The sequence below is a fragment of the Physella acuta genome, unplaced genomic scaffold (genome assembly GCF_028476545.2).
Source record: "Physella acuta isolate Inbredline_101_S28 unplaced genomic scaffold, ASM2847654v3 ptg001038l, whole genome shotgun sequence".
NCBI classification, from domain to species: domain Eukaryota; kingdom Metazoa; phylum Mollusca; class Gastropoda; family Physidae; genus Physella; species Physella acuta.
This window is the reverse complement of record NW_026732555.1, coordinates 58,525-75,000: the sequence shown is the minus strand read 5'-3', so window position 1 is coordinate 75,000 and position 16,476 is coordinate 58,525. Positions and strand designations below refer to the sequence as shown.

The window sequence follows — 16,476 nt, the reverse complement described above, 5'->3', positions numbered from 1 at the left end:
CCTTAAATGGTGTTACCCGGTGCGGTTCGCAACCCCCCCCCCCCCCGCCACCCCCTCCCTCGCTACGCTTCTGCTCAAATAAAAACTTAAACTCAAACGGAAACGGAAACAATAACATAAAGGTTAACGTAAACATAAACGCAAAACATAAACATAAAAATACATGAAAAAATAAACATAAACATAATGTGACCTACTTAGGTCTTGTATTTTTTTTAGTTTGACTTTTATTGCTCAACCATGAGTGACTGGTGCAACCACCAGGTAATTTTCCATAGTTCTAAGAAAGACATATACCCTAGTACTTTTCCATCACGAGTGGTGGTGCAATACTTTTATACTTTCGATTGGTTGATTCGGACATCAGAATTGTCCCAACCAATAGTCTCACGTTTTGAAGGTGACCTCCCATGTTACCTCAGGTATCAAACGGTCTGCACAGACTTATCTGCGGGCAGTCCACCTCAGCAGTCCGTAGTAGCAAGTCAGACCAGACATCTTTGAGAGAGAAAGCCTTGAGTGTCGCTATTTTGTAGCCTATAGTTTCTAAGCAGCATTTTTCCATTATTACTTGTGGTTTTAAGTAATATTTTGTGCTTTAAGTAGTGTAGTATAAGCTGTGGTGATTTTCCTAAGTGCCATATCCTGTGATAGTGTAAAATAGTGTTTTTTCCTCAAATTGTAAGTTGGGTTTTTGATATTCTACTCATTCATTGTATTCTGTATAAAGCTAGTCTTACCTTGAATTTGTACACATATTAAAAGTTATATATGGATTAAATGTGTTGTTGGCATCAGGAGTTCATCGAGTGTATCCCCTAGACGTTAAGTACGTGTCCTCGTTAACTGTTGTGCTAGCTATCATTTATAGGGCTTTAAGCCATATGTGTATAACCATTCAAACGAACCCGAGTACGTTCGCCAGCTATCTGGCTGATAGAGTGGTGTTCGTAATAATAACATAAACATAAAACTCAAACTGTAACGCAATCATTAACATAAACGTAAATGCACGCAAGCTTTAACATAAACATACATTTAAACAAATACAAAAACGAACCACAAACTTAAACGCAAACATAATCAAAAAATAAAACATAAACGAAAACACAAACACTAACTTAAACGTAAACTCAAACGAAAATGCAAACATAGACGCAAATATAAATGCAAATAATAACTAAAAAAAAATAATTTAAACAGAATCATAAACGTAAAAGAAAACAACACAAACGCAAAAAAAATGCAAACATTAAAGCAACCGCAAACAAAATGCAACCATAAACGGAAACGCAAACATGAACATACGCAAGTAGAAACAAAATTATAATAAGGACATTCAGGTACGGTTTCTAAACCTTTACTGATTAAAACAATTATTAGTAAACAGTAAAATTAGAGTATAAAATAAATGAACGTAGTATTTAAAGTACATTTTTAACTGCTGCATTGCACTTTATAGATGCATGAAAATTCTGTAATTATTTTCAAGCTTGATCCCGATCAAGGGAAATTATTTGTATAATTATTCCACTACATGAAAAGTACAAATTAATTTTAAAAGAATAATTTAATAACTGAAAGATATTTCATTTATACAATGATAAGACATGTTCTTATTAATTAGTGTTTTTTCTTTTTTCTTGCTTATAGTAACCATTGACAAATCAAAGCCAATTCAGAGCTATTCAGCCATCTTGAGAGACTATTTTGAAAAAAACCAAGAAAGCCTTTTAGCAAACATGGTTACCAGTTGGTCATTTTCACCAAAGGTAATTGATCTATGTGACTATTTAAATATCTATATCATTAGGGCAACGTTCGGAGATTAATATAAAGACTAACATCTACAAAAACCTTTATAGTAACAAGGCTATATATAAAAGTAGCCGTCCTTAACATTGTAACTTCATATCTACAGTTTGAACAGGCGAAGAGTCTAAGAGCATTCAGTTGCAGTATCGCTTTCTGCCCGTCACCATCAAACCCCAAAGGCCATTTTGTTTGCTTCTTCAGAGGATCACCCGGGTATGCAAAATAATTTAATATACACACATATACACACAATATATATATATATATATATATATATATATATATATATATATATATATATATATATATATATATATATATATATAATATACTAGCTGCATACCTGTGCTCCGCCACGGTGAAACTTTTTTAAATGTACCTACTTAGTAACAGATCAAATCTAAACACAAAGTCATATACCCGTACTTCGCTACGGTGTGGATATTACATCAGAGTTTACCGCGCAACACGCGGGTGCGGGTCCCCGCATTGGCGCGAATTTTCCTTTAGCGCACAGCGCTGCGCGCGAGTAGCATATACCCGTGCTTTACTACGGTTTGGATATGAATAATATCTCAGAGCAACGCGCGCGGGTGGGGGGTTCCCGCATTGGGGTAGAAAATCCTTCATCGCACCGCTCTGCGCGAGTGTCGGTATCCTCGGAGTTTACCTCGCTGCGCGCGGATAGGAAGTCCCCGCATTAGGGCGGATATTTCTTCAGCGCTGCGCGCGGGTGTCAGTAGCACTTGTAATAGATTGACGATAGAAGCATGTGATTGTATATAAAACGTTTATTGGCCTCAACTACATGATGGTAACGAGAGAGAGGGCGGAAGTCACGAGACACAAAAATATATATACATATAAGGGACATCACTCAAGATAACAGTATAAATATAATACTAATACAAGAAGAGTGAGTTCCCTTGACTTCACAAGTCTCACTATATTACATCCCTTTACCCTTAGTAAACACAACACATCTCTCAATAGAACAATTTACAGTATCCTAAAATCACCAATTATTTTGTAACATGAACACTATGGTAGATTACATCCTTACAAACAATGCACAATATGTTACAACATAATTAAAATACAAAACAATGATGTCAAAGTCCTTTTGACCTTTAAAATCATAGGTCTAACTTATTTGGGACTTTGATTGTCCTGCTTGACCTTCTCAGTGGCTTTTGATTTGGTGACTCAAGATTCTGACCATATGGATTCTCTATCTCGGGAGGTCTAGGATCTAAATCATTAATTCCAGAATTTACATTTTCTGACTCCAGACTACTTGGTTCACTCATATCAACAGAACCTGGTTGTGGAACAAACTGAGTTGGTGTGAACTGATCAGATTTGGTGGGATTGACAGGTTCACACTTATTATCTGCACAAGTTATTTTTAACTGGTCGGCATGTCTACGGACAATAAGTCCATCGTTTGTTTTTACTTTATAAGACACAGGTCCTGTACATTGAACAATTTGACCTGGTATCCATTTTTCCCTTCTCCCATAAATTCTCAGATACACATTCTCATTAACACCAAATTCTCTTTCAATGGATGTTTGTCATGATTTAATGGAACTATTTTTGAATTGGCATCTGAAAGTATTATGCTGTTATTCAGATCCTTAACTGACATAGATTTCTTTGATTGATCAATTTTCTCAGGTAATCTGATAGTGAAATTGCCATATCACCATAATCATTTATTAAGTTACAAATACTTTGTTTAGGTAACTCTGACTGATAATGGACTGCATCTTCTCCATCTTTTAGACTTAATTCCATTTTTCTTATTTCATATGGCCTTAAGTCATCATTCACTGACTCTTTAGGCCAACCATTCTTACTGTACTCATATACTTGTATTAAGCACTCATCTTTTTGTGTTTCTCTCTTGACATCATTCACATTTATATTGGAGTTATCCATGATAGTGAAAAGAACAAATACATCTTCTGGTACATAGCTAAGGCTTTGGTTTTTTAAAGGTAATCGACTAAGACTATCTGCACTATTCTCAGATCCAGGTTTGTATTTCAATTCATAATTGTATGCAGTTAGTGTGATAGCCCATCTTTGAATTCTTGGTGAGGCATGCTCAGGTAGGGTTTTGTTTTCTCCAAATAAACCTAGCAATGGTTTATGATCTGTAAAGATGGTGAACTTCCTACCAAACAGAAACTTATGAAATTTCTTAACACCAAAAATGATGCCTAAGCCTTCCCTATCTACCTGAGAATAATTTTTCTCAGCCTGGTTCAAAGATCTACTGGCAAAAGCAATGGGTCTGTCACCCTTTTCATCCATGTGGGACAAGATTGCTCCTACACCATCTGGTGAAGCATCACATGTCAAGACAAGTATTTTCCCTGGGTCATAGTGAGTTAGTAAGGTGTCAGAAGACAAAGCTTCTTTTGCTGCATTAAAAGCAGCATCTTGTTGTTTACCCCAGTGCCAAGTTGCATTTTTCTGTAGCAGCTTGTACAGTGGTGATAGTTTACCAGACAGATTTCCTATGAACTTCGCATAGTAATTTATCAAGCCCAAAAAAGCTCTTAGTTGTTGGGTATTTTCAGGTTTGGGTGCTTCTTTAATGGCTTTTGTTTTCTCAGGTTGAGGTCTGAGACCTTGCTTGCTTAATATATAACCAAGAAAACTAATTTCTGTCAGCATGAATTGACATTTATCTTTGTTTATCTTTAAACCTTTTTCACCAACTATTTTCAAGACTTTATCAAGTGTTTTAAGATGTTCAGTGTCATTCTTACCAGTTATGTACACATTGTCAAAGTAAACACAAACATTTGGAATGTCCTTAAAAATATTGTCCATGACAGCTTAGAAAATTCCAGGGCTGGATGATATACCAAAACATAGTCTTTCATATTGGTAGAGTCCCTTATGTGTGTTTATTGTCGTATGGACTTTTGAATCTGGATGCAGTTCTAGTTGAGTGTAAGCATGACTAAAGTCTAATTCAGTGAATTTGTCTCCTCCTGCCAAATTCAAAGAAATTTCCTCAATGTTAGGAATAGGGTACCTATTTAGCTCTATTTGCTTATTCAGTGTAGCTTTATAGTCTCCACAAATTCTTACAGAACCATCCTTCTTTAACACTGGCACAATGGGCGTTGCCCAATCGGAATAGTCTACCTTCTTTATGATGCCATTAGATTCCAATCTACTTAGCTCATTTTCAATTTTATTCCTCATTGCATAAGGTGGAACTCTAGCTTTGCAGTATCTTGGATTTGTGTCTTTAATGCTTATCTTCACTGTTCTATCATTTAGTAATCCTGAATTACCAAAAACACTTTCATTTTCAGATATAACTTTATCTATTGAAGTAAAACTAGATTCTCTTGCTTTGATCACTGAAAATATACTCTCCCAATTAAACTTAAGATCACTTAACCAGTTCCTACCTAGTAATGGTGGTCCATTTCCTTCAACCACAAGAAGAGGAAGTTTAACACTTTGACCATTATAACTTACATGAACCATACACTCTCCTATTACCGGAACATTGTAACCAGTGTATGTTGTTAGACACGTGTGACATGGTTGTAGGGGCACTGATCCTCCTGTGACAGCGTCAAAGTCTTTCTTTGCGATGACTGTTAGAGATGCTCCAGTGTCAAGTTGGAAGCTGATGCTCTTACCGTTTATATAAACTAGTACATTGCTGGGAGCATGACTTATTGATTTCACAGAGAACAGGTTGAAATCCGGCTGCGAATCAGTTTGAGCATTTTCACAGGTAGAGTGGTTCATTGGTTGGGTTAGGTAGTCTTGGTGAGAGTTAACATAGTGCTGCCTTTGGTTGCGGTACTGTCTTGACTGGCTAGATTTAGCAACAGACGAAGACTTTGCAAAGCAGGCCTTAGCAATGTGACCTTGCTTACTGCACTTATAACAAGTTGCTGACTTGAACTTGCATCGATGAGATGCATGGGGACCTTTGCATCGATGACATTTTTGATCATTATTACTAGATTTAGATCTAAGATTTGAACGTGCAGGCTGTTTAGCATAAGTTGAAATGCTCTGATAGGGTTGGTGTTTGTTGACTAACCTGCTGTTTACTGCATGGATCTCTGAGGGTGCTAGAGATCTCGCCGCATCGGATGACTGCTGGAATGAAGTCGCAAGTTGTATTGCTTTTTCTAATGTTAGATCTGACTCGAGCAGCAACTTTCTTTGAACATCAGGACTGTTTACACCTGTCACAAACTTTTCACATAGTCTGTCAGACAGCGTGTCTCCGAATTCACAAAATTCACTTAAATGACGTAAAGCAGCAACATATTCTGATATTGACTCGTTTGGTTGACGAGTCCTACCGTCAAATCTAGCTCTACATAGAAACTTTGATGGTACAGGCGCATGGTGGTCTGTTAGCAGTTTGCTCAGCTCGTTAAAGCTCTTGGTAGTTAGACTAGCTGGTGCGCATAAGTCCTTTAGTAGCCTAAATTGTTGAGGCCCTATGACTGTTAACAAAACAGCTCTCTTTTTGGCTTCTATGATCACGTCGTTAGCTTCAAGGTAAAAGCTTAACCTATCTAGATAATCATGAATGGTTTCATCATTCGAATCAAATTCATTTATTTGGCCATACAGCGCCATTATCCTAGAAATACTTAGCCAATATGCTCTAGCAAGCTCCTTTTTAAGTAAGCATATGCTCTTTCTAGTGGATTATTTATCCTCGTCGCCAGATGTAATAGATTGACGATAGAAGCATGTGATTGTATATAAAACGTTTATTGGCCTCAACTACATGATGGTAACGAGAGAGAGGGCGGAAGTCACGAGACACAAATATATATATACATATAAGGGACATCACTCAAGATAACAGTATAAATATAATACTAATGCAAGAAGAGTGAGTTCCCTTGACTTCACAAGTCTCACTATATTACAGCACTTTGGTAAAATTACGGTAAAACGAACATCCGCCCAGACATCTCTCCTCCCCGAACCCATGGCGCAATTTAAACCGCACGTTTACCCGGGCGTCCGCGCCCAGAGAGAGACTTCCACATGGTTCCAAAATCTATAGCGATGACGAACTGACACACTACATCGCGGCTTATATTATAGACTAGCTGCATACCCGTGCTCCGCCACGGTAAATCTTTTTTAAATGAACCAACTTGGGAAAAGATCAAAACAAACAAAAACACAAACACAACGCAAACACAACAGAACAGAACATAACACAACATAACACAACTTAACACAACATAACACATAACACATAACACATAACACATAACACATAACACATAACACATAACACATAACGCATAACGCATAACGCATAACACATAACACATAACACATAACACATAACACAAAACACAAAACACAAAACACATAACACATAACACATAACACATAACACATAACACATAACACATAACACATAACACATAACACATAACACATAACACATAACACATAACACATAACACATAACACATAACACATAACACATAACACATAACACATAACACATAACACATAACACATAACACATAACACATAACACATAACACATAACACATAACACATAACACATAACACATAACACATAACACAAAACACATAACACATAACACATAACACATAACACATAACACATAACACAACACAAAAACAACACAAACACAACACAGACACAACACAAACACAACACAAACACAAACACAACACAAACACAACACAAACACAACACAAACACAACACAAACACAACACAAACACAACACAAACACAAACACAACACAAACACAACGCAATGTACCAACTTGGGAAAAGATCAAAACAAACAAAAGCATAAACACAACAAAAACACAAACACAACACAAACACAACACAACACAAACATAACACAATCACAATCACAACACAAACACAACACAAACACAAACACAACACAAACACAACACAAACACAACACAAACACAACACAAACACAACACAAACACAACAAAAACACAACAAAAACACAACACAAACACAACACAAACAAAACACAAACACAACACAAACACAACACAAACACAACACAAACACAACACAAACACGACACAAATACAACACAAACACAACACAACACAACACAACACAAACACAACACAAACACAACACAAACACAACACAAACACAACGCAACCACAACACAACACAACACAACACAAACACAACACAAACGCAACACAAACACAACACAAACTTAACACAAAAAAAACACGAACACAACACAAACACAACACAAACAACACAACACAACTCAAAACAACACAAACACAACACAAACACAACACAAACACAACACAAACACAACACAAATACAACAAAAACACAAATAAAAGCACAAAAACATAAGAAAACACAATTACAACATTAACAGAAAAGAAAACAAAAACACAATGCAAACAATCACAATGAAAACACACACGCTGATAAATTTGCATTCACATTTTGCTAATTATATTATTGCAACACTAATTTCTTCGAGGTCCGCAGATTTTGCATTCACATTTTTTTATAAACGTGAGTTGAATTTATTTTTAAATTACCTCTCCTGGAAAATTACAAAACAGTTTAATCAATTAGTTTTTTCGATCCTATTATTATTAAAATGTTTCCACTTTCTCTATGAATCTAAATGAAAATGATATTTGACATTATTCGTTTAATATGTTTTTGCAATGTGCGTGTATTTAATATTTTCTCTACGTTATGCGAAAGAGTAAATACAGTGGCAACTATAAAATAAATTAAAGTCGTTATATAAACAAACCCTACTCTTTTAATTATAACAAGACACTGCGATGCACTGAAAAGCACTGCGTGGTATGATGTTCACTTATATGGTTCCAAAACCAAAATCCATAGCGATGACACGAGTACTGACACACTACCAGTCCGCTTATATATATATATATATATATATATATATATATATATATATATATATATATATATATATATATATATATATATATATGTGTGTGTGTCTGCGCACATGTGTGTGTGCATATGCGTAAAGGAGTCATCCATTTATGACACCCATACAAAAGAGGAACGATACGAGTTCCGATCCGATATGTTTACTAGCTGGGCGTGAAGGGGGGGGGGTCATGTTTTTGTAAACGTCCACCCGTTAACTAACTCAACCAGTGTCGGGTAAAGGGGGGGGGTGATGTGGCAAATATGCTCTAGCGAGTCATACCGCACATAAATAGATATAGCCGCAGCTACAGAATGACTTGTTTGCTCTAGGGTTTGTCTTGCTGGACAAGAGGTCCCTTAATAGTAATATTGTGTTTATTAATGTTATGTTATTATTATTGACTGATTGCCGATATTTGGCTCAGTGAAAAGGTTTAAAATTATGATTAAGTAGTTAACTCAGTTTCACAATCGTTTACTTTTAATACATGAATTATTGGCATTGGAGTAATGATACAACTTAGAGCAGCCTTGAATGGGCGACTGGTCTTCAGGGCGGCGTGGTCACACTTGCTCACACAGACCTCTGTACTAAGTTTAAGCCCCAAGCTGGCCGGCTGTAAAATACATGTTACAACTTCCTAACATCTGTGTGATATACACATTCATTCAGACACATACAAGTTTACAATTGTTACCAAGATAATACATTTACATTAGACTTACATAATACCTACAATAAACATTACTAGAAAATATGCTTTTCATTCATACATTGTTTTATACTCATTCCATACTTATTATTTAATATTATAACAGTACAGCTAATAAAAGTAAGAGTAAATTACCTTCCAATAAAGCCACACAATCCTCTACACACGTTGCCAAACGTACGTTTATATTCTCCGAGGAGAACAAGTGCCGTAGCACCAAAATAAGTATAATGTTACAATGGCTAGTGCCTTAGCACCAAAAAAAAACGTGTACCTCCGAAGAGGGGAGAAGGTAGAGTGACCGGACTGTAGCGTCCCTACCCTACAGGTCACATGACTTAGGCTCCGCCCTCGTGACCGCAGTCCGAGGTCGAGCCCCGGTCAGCCTTACGATACCGCTGGACTCAGGTCCAGGTGTGTACCGTTACCTGTGGGGTAGCAAGAAAGGGGAAGAGGTGGAGACACCATGATAGATATTTATAATCTATCATAACAGGTGAGTGGCCAGTAGTCCAAGGCCCCCAGATTTGTATAGGTCCCGTATTTACTCTTACAAACAACATAAAAAATAATTTCAATTTATGTTTTTGCTGATAACGACAACGTATTATTTTTATCAAAAGTAATTCGATTGTCCCTTATTTTCGTTTTTTAATAATGTTTTTTTCTCCAATCTACAGAACTGTCCTCGGATTAGAGGGTAGAGCACCTAGTCGCGGTTTGGGCGCCATGTAGCCGTTGTAGGCATCGTAGCAGATACAGGCATTTAAGCTGCTGCTATTTTTGTTGGCAAAAAAAAAAAAGAAAACAGATTTCTCCCAACATTAAAAATACCCTGTAAAGAACAAACTTATTCCTAATATAATTGTAGTGAGTTTGTGCAGGTCTGCGTATTCGTTTGGGTATTCAAACATACATATGGGAACAGGGCATTAACCCCCCCCCCCCCCCAGTCAATCATTCCCCCCTCCGGACACTCCCCCACCCCTCGGACAATATCTATCTATCTATCTATCTATCTATCTATCTATCTATCTATCTATCTATCTATCTATCTATCTATCTATCTATCTATCTATCTATCTATCTATCTATGTATATATATATATATATGTATATATATATATGTGTGTGTGTGTGTGTGTAACCAATGAAAGAATGCAGCAACACGCTTTCTTCTACACAATGGTAGGTTCGATGATGGTATTTACAAAGAAAAGCCATAAACTAAAAAAAAAAAAAAACCCAACAGACCTCCACAGTCTGTAAATATATCGACACAAAAAAGGTTGATGATCACAAGCTATTCTTACACTACAATACCCTATTAATATACCATCGTACATTCGTACACAACATTCACAACTCATACACCAACAACGACAGCTACGCACAATCTTACTCACCCCTAAGTCCTGTCACCATAAACTCGTCCGTACTGATTTCTTACCTTGTACCTGAACCAGAGACTACTCTATCGTCTCTCGTGTACTATCTGTTCGTACTGTCCGGTCGTGTTTCGGTGGGTCAGTATTTATTGGCTACCCGTAATGTCCTAGGTGTCAAAGAGCAAGTCTGTCATTACGTACCGCCCGTCTCTGATCCCGTTCTCCCCCCGTGGTCGAACTCTGGTCCGCTCAGGATTCTTTGTTGGCGATAATCAGTGTCAGATTGATTGAGCCCCGTTGTTACCTGGCCAACGTTTCCGCTATTGATCACAGGGATGGCTGTTTAGGGCCGTCCCGCGATCAGCTTGACCGGTGGGTCGCCATTCAGCTGACCGGTTCAATAAGTGGTTTCGCCACACCCAGAGTGATGTAACAGCTACGGCAGCTGTAGTTCAAACTCCCGGGTGTGCTAGGAATCCCGCCCCTATTATAGCCCTAACGCATTGATCGTAACTACCCCTAGTTACACACACACACACACACATATATATATATATATATATATATATATATATATATATATATATATATATATATATATATATATATATATATATATATATATATATATATATATATATATAACCTAGAGAGCCCAATAAGAGTTAGCAAAACGATTACCCCCACCCCAAAACCTTAACAATCAAATTGGGATCGTCGGGAATGGTTGCTAAACCAAAAATGCTGGAGTTCAAAACCTCGGGCTGACGAGGTTCGAAAGCTGGTGACAGCAACACTTCACTTCTAGGAGAGACAACTCCAAAATCAAACAACTCCTTTCCTGTGTTATTCTTGGTAGGACAAAGGCTATGGAAGCAAATCAAAAAAGAAAAGCAGGCTGAAATCGGGAGTCAACGGCCTAAATGGCGCATATCCAGCTAACACGTATACTTTATTGTTTTGGATGAAATCCTTTCCAATACTAAAATTAAGAACGAAGAAGAAAATTTTCTAAAATATGTAAAATGAAGATGTGCTCAATTTGCAAATTCAACAATTGAATACTTGGCATTTGTGAGCTAGGAACGCTCGAATGTGATATAAAATATCACAAAACTGCATTGAAAGTTTTTTTGGGCGATGTTGTTACTAACATAAATTATCTTTAAAAACAAAAGACACGGTGCAAAAAAAAAGGCAAAAGCATTTTTTTTTCAAAGTTCAATATTTAACAATTAACATAAACATCATTACATCGATTTAGATACATAAACTCAACCAAGAATTTTTTTTTAAATTTATTTTATTTTCAAAGATATCCTTAAATTAAATTCTCTACATATCTCAACCGCTATAACTGAAACTCTGAATGTTTTGATGTAACATCTATTTAAAACAAATTGAAAGTTTGTCCCCGGGCGCCACTTCTGGGGTCAGTTGTATAAACCTGTTCAGGACTAAATAATGTCTTCAGCTTGGCACAATTGTCTATTAAAATACATTTAATGCAAAGTATAATAATGTATTTAATAACATTACAGTCTATTGGTAGAACTATAAAGTTTATAAATAGATTGCTGTAATAATACTCCCGATTTTCCCGAAATATTGTGTTCTCGTCAACAGCATGTTAACGCCAAGCCCTATTTTTTTTACAAAAGCCTACACTCTATTTTCGTTCAATTTTAAAAGACGGCTGATGAAATTCTCCCACGCGGTTTGTTGAAAGTGGCTTTACCTGCGTGTGTTTCAGCCGGTTGAGTTTGTTGTTGTTTGTGTTTGCTTAATTTTTTAAATCTTTTCGCTTTGTCCGTCACGGATAGAATTTTGTGATTGAAATTTCATTGTTTTCTACGTAACAGATTTGTTTTAAAAAATATAACAAAGGTAAAAATAGGATTCTCGTGACATGAAATTTTAAAGAACTATAAGTTTGATTTAATTAAAAATCAATTAATTAAAAATGTATTAAAAGTATCGACAAGCTTCTGTTCATACTTAATGTGTAATTTTTCAATCGTTCGATTTTGTAAATGATATGAAAAATATAAAAATTTAGAAATATTAAAATATGTATAATAACAACACTTTAATAACAATAACTGTTTTAAGTATTATAAGCTAATATTTATTTGCAAAGATTTAAAAAGCGTCGGCCGTTATTTGGTCTGTAAATGAAAATATGTTTGTTTTTAAAGTGTTGATAAATAAAGACTATGTTTTATTTAAAGTTGTAGATAGACATCAGATTCTTTGAAAGTGTATCAGCGGATGTAAAAAAAAACAAAAAACTGGTACATTTTGCATTACAGAACAGCTAAATCACGGGAACGTATTGTAGGCGATACGAAGTGACGGTGCAATCAAATCTGTTTGTATTTATTGTAATACTAGTACAGTCCAAAGTCCATACGTTGGGCATCTGTAGCAGTAAATGTGATGAGGACATCCCCTCCAGGACTATGTCCTATGCCCTGCCGGGCAAAGTGGACATCGTGACGTCATGCGGACAGGGAAACTTCTGGAACCAGACGGGGAACAGATGTCACCCATGTCAGGCTGGAACATTCATGACATTCAAGATGGCGGAGATAACGTTAACTGCTTGTCAGCCATGTTCTAAACCGAGTTAGGTTGGTGGAAACGTAAAAAAATAATTCAAGTGCCCCCCCCCCCCCCGAAGAAATAAATGTCTGAAAGAAACACTATCACCATGATTGAAGTACATCGGCAAAAAGTAGGAAACGGGTCTATATTATAGATGAGGGTCTACGTTTAGTTAGTCTGTATTATCTACACATGCGACAAGTATTTCTTACAAACTTTCTTTTTTACGTAGGGAAGGGGGGGGGGGGGATTTGAAATTTTCTGGGGTGGATGTGGGTTTGGAGGGGGGGGGGCGGACACCGGTACGTATATTTTCTATATAAATTCTAGTACATTATAAGGGGTGGTAGACGCTGAAGATATGCCTGAAAGAAACTCTAAATGCGACTTTTGTCAAGTTTGAGCTTAGGGTTTAGCGGTTTGACCATGACTATACGTAGCATGAATGTGCAGTAACTACGTGAAGATGAAGGTTAAATCCGGTTAAAATGCCGTTTCTTGATTCAAATATTTTTTCAATGACATTTTTTGTTTCCGGTTAAGGTTGTGATTTTGATTTCGGTTTAGTGAAAAAGACAACACTGTCAAACTAGAACCCGTTGTATTTCTCCCACAACGGGTCATCTATCTAGTTAATAATATATTGATCTAACCCAAATTAAACAATTCATGCAGTTGAAGTTCAATGTTTAAAATTTACAGAATGAAATAATAGAAACCAGTTGCAGCTCGACAAAGGACGCAACCTTAACCTGTGCAGGAGGATATTACATAAAACCCGGACAGTGCTGGTGTGAGTGGGCATGCGCGGCGTGTGACGCGGCGTGTGGGAATGGCGAGAACTTGTAATTTGATCACGAGGCCAGACCGTGCACCGTTGCGCACAACCGGAAGTGCTGTTCGGACCCGGGCATGACGGTTAAAGATGGCGACTGTGTGCTGGTCGAGACGAAAACATTTCCAACCACGACGCTTGAAGACGCCTTAAATTCCAGAAGAAATGTGACCAAAACAAGAGACATAGTAGTCGTACACAATAAAACCTCAGGGATAAACACAAATTCCCATTTGTGGAATGTTCTTGTGTGTGTTACTGTGAAATTCATAATAGGCCAATATATGAGCTTTTAGTGATAAAAAAGGCATAGATGGGGAAACGTTATAAGGTGAACTAAATGGAAAAATCTTTTAAGTTCCTTGACCAATTCCTGGCTACGCCACTGACTACCATTAATGAGTTTGTGTCGCTATTAATACTCATAATCGCAAAAGTTTGACTGTCATATAAGCATCTAATGCTTGTTTGTAACTTGTATAAAGTTTCGATAAACCTCTGTTTATAATTAAAATAGTTAATTTTTTCATACTCATGAGAATTTATGTTGAATCTAGCAACCCTTCCCCCCTCCAAAAAAATATCATCTGATCTGAAAAATATTATAACGGAATATAATAATAGAACTGAATATATATATATATATATATATTTATATATATATGGAAGACATTCACATAATGAAAAAAATTGACTTGCTGTTTTAAAAGTTTATTTTTGTAATAAAATCTAAATTTATTATTTTAATTGCGTCTATGTTTGTGTTTACGTTTATTTTTGCGTTTGCGCTCGCTTTATTGTTTGCCTTTGTGTTTGCGTTTTGTATTTGCGCTAAGTTTAGAGTTAGAGTTAAGTTTAGGGATATGTGTTATTTTCTCAAATGTCCGTATTTGAATATTGACATTTAATTTGAAAAGTAATAGGCCTACATTTCTCCTACACCCGGGCAAACACACAAGTCACGGTTCTCCACAATGTTTTTCACAAGGGCCAGTACATATATATATCTATATATCTATATATCTATATATATCTATATATATATATATATATATATATATATATATATATATATATATATTTATATATATTTTTATATACATATATATATATGTGTGTGTGTGTGTGTGTGCGTGTGCGTGGCCTGGATTATTTAATGGTCTTATGTTCTTATAGCGGTTGTGTTTGTTGATAATTTTTTGTAAAATTATTATTTATGTGTGAAAGCAGTGCCGTTCATAATTTTTATTCGTTTTAATAAAATAAGGTGATGTTTTATGTATGCGATGAATATGTTTACAATGCCTAGTATTAGCCATTATATGACTTGTATGTTTGCCCCCCCCCTCTCCCACCCCCGAAGAATGTCTACCTCCTCCTCCTCCCCCCCCCCCCCCCAGAAAAAAGTCTACCTCCTCCTCCGCCTCCCCCACGAAATATAATTTATATAGCAATATATACAAATTTCAAGTGCCGTCCTCAACCCCCCACCCCCGGAGAAAAAAAGTTTGAAAGAAACACTGTCGGGGGCTAACAACACACTCCAGGTCCGAGTTTGTTCTGAAATTGTTCTTCACGTATTTCATTTTTGAAAATGTTTGTTAAACCAGGTATGTTGTTGCAAAATTTGATACTTAGAAAAGTCTTCCTTGGTCAAAAACGTATAAAAAATCCCACCCGTCCTTCTTTGAACTAGTCTCTAAGGAGGTCATTTGCTTGCAATTCAATGACCTCCAGCTGCAGTTCATCTGGTCAACTGGCCACATTTGCTTCAAATGGGTTTCGAAAAAGTCTCATTTCTTCTGCCTTTGAATCCAAGTCCGAAAACCGCTTTTGAAACTGCAGCTGAAGGTCTTTGATAATCATGAGCGGGGGGAAACAGCTGTTGCTTACGCCATGAAGACCTATATGAAGTTATAATCGGCAAATTTTTTTTTCAACTCATTGAATATATCATCTCCGGTAACAGTGCTATACATGGTATGTAGGGAAGCCAGCTCTTGTGTTATGTTCATGTCTTCATCCACACTTCTAATGAACGCAAGCAGTTGAGAGGCGGAACATCTGTCCATCGACTCATCCATTAAAATTGAAAAATTGCGAAACTTGCTTGCATTTTTCGCTATTTGAGTAACAAC

The 16,476-nt window shown here is 36.5% G+C and overlaps 1 protein-coding gene across 1 annotated transcript in view; it reads left to right on the top strand.

Moving 5' to 3' along the window:
* Positions 1-10,308, top strand: part of LOC131954896 (uncharacterized) — a 15,387-nt gene extending 5,079 nt beyond the window's left edge. Inside the window, exons 4-6 of the mRNA XM_059318716.1 lie at positions 1,654-1,772; positions 1,922-2,028; positions 10,189-10,308. Of these exons, the coding sequence (XP_059174699.1) occupies positions 1,654-1,772; positions 1,922-2,028; positions 10,189-10,243 (281 nt within the window). The 3' untranslated portion in view covers positions 10,244-10,308. The remainder of the gene's footprint in view (positions 1-1,653; positions 1,773-1,921; positions 2,029-10,188) is intronic.
* The last annotated feature ends 6,168 nt before the right edge of the window (positions 10,309-16,476 follow it).